Below are 6,178 nucleotides of genomic sequence, written 5' to 3' on the forward strand. Positions count from 1 at the left end.
CTAATTTCGGTTTCAGCTACAACACAATAAAGACCTTCATACAGGGCGGTAATACAACCCAGCCATTGGGACCGACATTGCACATGTTGGCCGCGGCTGAGTCTGGTGTGCTCACTCTCATACTTACAAACCCCATTTGGGTGGTAAAGACGCGTTTGTGTTTACAATATGGCGCCGAGGCTTCAGGCAATAAGGCGTCGGAATATCGCGGTATGGTGCATGCGCTGGCGCAGATCTACCGTAAGGAGGGCATTCGTGGTTTGTATAGGGTAAGTGCAACAAATATACATACATAGATGTGAAGTGAATATAAATATTTATGCGTTTATGCTATTGATCAACATTTAGGGCTTCATTCCCGGCATGTTTGGCGTGTCACATGGAGCTTTGCAGTTTATGACCTATGAAGAGATGAAGAACTACTATAATACATATCGTAAATTGCCGATCGACACCAAATTGGTGAGTGATGGAATTAATATTATGTATAATATTTATTATCTAGCCAACACATTTAATACAATCGGCCAACCCATTTTTTCTTTGTGTGATCTTGTACAAATTTCATGCTGAAACCTTGAAGGCTCTTTGCTTAACAAAATTTTTTGCATCTCTTTGCTTAAAGAAATACAGATTTCTACCCACCCGCACAACGATCACATGTTATGTTCGTGGCCACACGCGCGCCATACATACTCGATCTGCATTGTTAGAAATGTTTTAATGCCTTTGGTTTTTGGCCTGATGCCAAATAAAACAGCGAATTTTTGTATGACGCGATTGCGGCGATGAATATGTATAAAAATTGTTTAACTTTAGAATAAACTCACTTATACTAAGTTGATGTGTTGGATATGTCGGGCGACTTTTTAGAAAATTATTAGACTATTTGTTCACTTACACATTCGCTTTTTATATGTGATAATTAAAATGATAACACGGAGTCAATATGCGACAAAGTAGGCGAACGTTGCACTTTTCTCAGAAATATTTTTTTTGCCAAAAAAAACAAACCCATAAATTTAGCTTATTTCTGTGGTTTATTTTTTTTTATTGTTTTCTCTGTTTATGAATACGAATTCATTGAGTGGTTACAATGGCCACATCTGTGCCGCGATTATCGACTTTGTGAAGCTGATATAAACTTGAAAAGTGAGATAACTGTAATTTTATAATTTAAAGTGAAAAATTATAGTTAACTTTTCGCTTTTCGTATTTTTAGCAATAAAGCCCTTTTATCCTTTATAAGGCAAAAGTATATACATAAAAGGTAAAGTTGTCCTGATATTTTTTTTTGAGCAGAAAAAACAAGATATTTTTGCATTTTTATTTTTTAGGCGTTCATTTATAAAAATAAAGATTTGCATACTTTTTGGCGTCAAAGTTTTGAAAAGTCCTGAAAACAAATGAGATAAGTCCAAAAGTTTTAGAAAACATTTAAAATAAAGCTGCATTTGCATGTGGTCGATTATGTAGGCGATTCAACATTGCTCAACAAAAATCGCTTGTTTCCTCAAAGTCGACAGCTAAAATGCTTAATATAAATGCATCTTAAAGGTGAATAATTCCGAATGAATATCAATAGCTTGGGTCCTGAATAAATCATAGAAAGTTTGATAAAGCTGCTAATGAAAAGGAAATCTCGAACAAAATTTTTAAATCGCAGACAGTCTCGAAGATATCCCGAAAAAACCCGGACGATATTCGTATAAAATTCGTTCAGATATTCGTATGTAATTTGAATATCCGGTTAATATCCGTTCATTTTGCTATCCTTTTATCCGATTATTCGGATTTTTTCGGATTAGGATATTCAAAAAAGCCGGATAGAACCCCAGCTCTTTTTTTTTTTAATTTCAAAGTCACTGCTTTTCGTTTTAATTTTACAATTTTACACATAAAATGAAAATATTCAGCACCTTGCCGCTTCTTTATTATTGTCTTTTAAATCTTTGCAGGCCACAACTGAGTATTTGGCATTTGCTGCCATATCGAAGCTCATCGCTGCTGCAGCAACATATCCCTATCAGGTGATACGTGCACGCCTGCAGGATCATCATCTCAACTATACAGGTTCATGGGATTGCATTAAGCAAACATGGAGGTACGAACATATGCGTGGTTTTTATAAAGGCCTAGTACCATATTTAGTACATGTCACACCGAATATTTGTATGGTCATGCTCATTTGGGAGAAACTGACCAATTAGAAATAGACAAAAAAAGAAAGAAATAATAAAATGAGGCAAATCGCTGAAAATGCACACAGCAAGCAAGTTAGTAAGCATACGATTACGAATAGTAAGGGTATGCAGCAATTTTCCACAAAGCAAATATGCAAATTTTACTAATTACTTACAATACACGCATAAACATAAAGTCGAATATTCAAGAAGAAAATTTCCATTATAGATATAGTATATGTATGCCGAATAAATAAGCAGCATTTTATTAACAAATTTGTCTAAATATTGTACTATATGCTATAGTGTGTAGTATTGATGTTAATTAAAAGAAAGTAGAAAATGAAATAGTAAAATACATTATATGACGCCAGCTGTTAGCTGCAAGAAAACAAAATAATTTTCAATTATGAGGCAGTGAAAATGCGCTGCAGACATACATTGTATTCAATTGAAAATGGAAGAAGCTAAAGTAGGTAGTAGCAATATACAATTTATATGAATGAAGTTGTATCAATTACATTCTATGTAAAAATTTATAGAAGATGAGAAGTTATGTAGCTGCTGCGTTTTTTAGTTTAATATATTTTCTTGTTTTTTGTTGAAATTTATTTTTGTATTTTAACTAAACACTATATTAATACATTACTAGTTTTATTTTCTTTTAACTTCGCCTTTTACACTCTCGATTTTTTGTAACTGTTTACTTCACATAAATTTAAGTTAAATATTCCACTAGTTAATAGTGATACATAATTTCCGCATTTAGCTAGTAAGTCTTTCCATTTTGGCATACAAAAAAAAAGAAACATTCTACTTCTTTCATCCTTCTATCCGCCAAATTGTACAACTTAAATAAATTTAGTCTACCTAATAATATTATGTCTATGTATAAAACAATAAAATCGAATTAGTCTTTTGAAAGTTGCACTGAATTTATAACAATTAAGCAGCTTAAAATCCTTTTTGTAAAATTGTATCGAAAGAAAATGTATGAATTCTAAAAATGTGATAGAAAGATTCGCAAAAATTAAATCGATTGACAAAGTGGACAAGAGGACGGCTACAACTTAGCGCGAGAGTGAAAAGCAAGTAGTGCATCGAAAAGTTTATCCCAATTAGTATATACTGTCATGAGCCAGTCTACGTATTTGGAAACATTTTAGTCAGTATTTGGCAATAACGAATTTGGGACATGGAATGTCGTCGTCGTTTTGGAAGCACAGCGACATATTTAAGCGTTTGGAGCTGTTAGTTGACAAGCTGCGACATCGTTTTAGTATAAATAAGCTAACAAATTTTTCCATTAACGAATACACGCACGCTCAATTGATTAAAATATCACTTAATATTAGCATAATGAGAGTTGTGTAACAAAATTATGCTAACAAATATAGGAGAGCCGAATATCTTTCAGTTTGCTGAAATTCTACTTATTTTAAGATTAGCTAGCGTACAAAAACGAAAAATTAAAATGTAGACAATAGTTTTAAGTAATTTAATTCATTTGGCAAAAAGATTCTTCATAACTTTTTATGTAAAACAATATGTAATGGCTACGCATAATTATTACAAATGAAAAAAAAAAAAATCAAACAAAAAAAATTAAAACATTAAAATCCGCTTTTATAAAAGCCTAATTAAACTTATCAGAAAGGTAAAGCTGTTCTGAAATGGTTAAAATTGTCTTATTACACGAAAAGAAAACAAAAAAAAAACGGTTATACATACATATGTAAATATTTTAGGTACTCTCTTAGTAGATACCAAAATTCCTGTTCTGTTACGCCTGCTTTGAGTGTGTGATCGGACTTGTTCGCAAAACTATAACATGACTTTGGTCACATACCCATGACTGTCTGGTCCCACCCACTTCTGTTAAATAATAACAAAAAATAGTGTAAGCAGCTCACGAAAAAAAAGTAAGTAGTGCGCACGTGCTTAAGTAAGATTTTATTTTCTGCATACTATATAAATTTGTTGTATACCATACAGTAAGTCCTAAACAGTTTTGCAGAATCTATTTGCTAATTGAATGAAAACTCGTATTAAAAAAAAAATACTTGCACGTTCGCTGGAGCTGGTAAGCAGGTCTCTGTACACCATTAACTAATTAATCTATGCATTTTATTTTCTTCTCAAACTCGTTGCAGATATGAGGGCCCGAAAGGCTTTTACAAAGGTATACAGCCCAATTTGACGCGCGTGGTGCCAGCAACGATGATCACATTCCTTATGTACGAAAATGTTTCGCATTATTTAATGGAAAGATCCAAGAAAGCCAACGCATGAGAGCACTACTGCGACGAAGAAGAAATAGAACAACAGCAGCCAAAAAAACACCGAACTCCTATCATTCAAATAGCTTTGACTTTAATAATAAGATCTTAATTATGCTACTGTCTAGAATTAGTTGATTAGCATAATTACTATGTGTTTCTAGTATTACGTGCCACTTTATTTATAAGTATTTATATGTACGTATGCGATCATTACGGTGCAGTAGAGTTAACCCCCCCGGAGCGCTGTACCGAAGCCAAGGCAGAAACCTTATTTTCCTTCTTTGCCTTTGTAAGATTATCTATTTAACAGCCTAAACATTTTTTTTGATTGCGTTTTCTTTGTTCTGTGTGAATTGCACCGAATTAATTTTTTTTTTTTATTGAGGATCATCGCCCTTTCATTCGCGATACGTAAGTCTTTTATAAATCAGGTACAATTACAAACCTACATATGTACATAGGTGTTAAGCGTTATTGGCGAAATAAAGTTTCAGCTGTGAATTGTGATACCATAAAATTATTGTGTTCTGCTTTTTTCTCGCCTTCTCTAATCTTACAGCTCTGTGGCGCTCAACCGGCGTGCGTGACTCATAATAATGGTCTTTAAAATGCAGGTATTTGTATGTTTACGTGCACTCATTTCGCCTAAAAGTATGTTCGATTAATATTTTACACTTTGGATTTACGCCTAAATGTAAGCAAGCGAACAATTTTCTGAGTGATTTCGGAGTAAATTCGTGCTATTTTCAAATTAGTACATACATACATATACATGGCTGCGTTCAGAAATGCATCAAGCCAAAGCATCATCAGTCTCTTTTACTTCTAAACTACAACTGATCGAAATGCCTTATTTACGCAATTACGTTCCAATTAGGCATTTAACCGTGGTTACGCATATTGGACATTTGCATCAATTATAGTTTAGAAATAAAAGCGTCTGATGCTTTGGGTTGATGCATTTCTGAACACTCCCCATATGTAGTAAATATCTACACATACTCGCATCTAGTAATAAATATTAATTAAGGAAGAGGAAACTGAAATAAATATTAACCATAAGCAAACATACTCTTCAATTAAATCGAAGAAAAGTACTAAAAAGTAAACTCCTAAAGAACTGTGATTGATTTCTAAATTATGGGTGTGTTCAGAAATGCATCAAGCCAAAGCATCAGGCGCATTTATATCTAAACTATTACTGCTGGAAATGTCCAAAATGCGCAACCACGATTAAATGCCTAATTGGAACTTGGTTGCGTAAATAAGGCAACTATAGTTTAGAAGTAAAAGAGACTGATGCTTTGGCTTGATACATTTCTGAACGCACCCTGTATTAAATTTTAAGTCGCACGATAATTTAAGCAACTACATATGTTGATTTGCGAATAATCAGCCTCATTGTGTAAGTCGTAAATTAGGCAGAAATGTATGACTCGACGATTTAAGGCAATCAGCCTCATTGCGAGTGTCGTGTCGAGTGCAAGTCTTTTTTCGAGAGTCGAGTCCTATCGAAAATTGCATGGCATTGGATAATTTTTCCACACGACTGGTGTATTAAAGCGGAAAAACCTGGCAGCACTGGATAGTTTTCGACGATTTCCATCGTCTACTTATTTCATCACGACAGTAGGCAAAATGGCATTTGTACAATTTAGTCCAATTTACCGTTTACGCAATGCGGCTAAATGCCATGCAATTTTCGATACGACT

At 33.7% G+C, this 6,178-nt stretch overlaps 1 protein-coding gene across 1 annotated transcript; it reads left to right on the forward strand.

The window, feature by feature from the left end:
- Positions 1-5: 5 nt before the first annotated feature.
- LOC108380907 (mitochondrial folate transporter/carrier-like) lies at positions 6-5,795 on the forward strand (the record flags this gene model as incomplete). The annotated part of the gene is made up of 4 exons (XM_017637308.1): positions 6-269; positions 349-462; positions 1,959-2,104; positions 4,337-5,795. Coding segments are annotated over 4 exons (663 nt in total), but the record flags the coding sequence as incomplete, so codon positions are not given.
- Between the last annotated feature and the right edge of the window lie 383 nt (positions 5,796-6,178).

Source organism: Rhagoletis zephyria, unplaced genomic scaffold (genome assembly GCF_001687245.7).
Source record: "Rhagoletis zephyria isolate East Lansing unplaced genomic scaffold, Rhagoletis_zephyria_1.1 Rzeph_scaffold_20774, whole genome shotgun sequence".
Taxonomy (NCBI): domain Eukaryota; kingdom Metazoa; phylum Arthropoda; class Insecta; order Diptera; family Tephritidae; genus Rhagoletis; species Rhagoletis zephyria.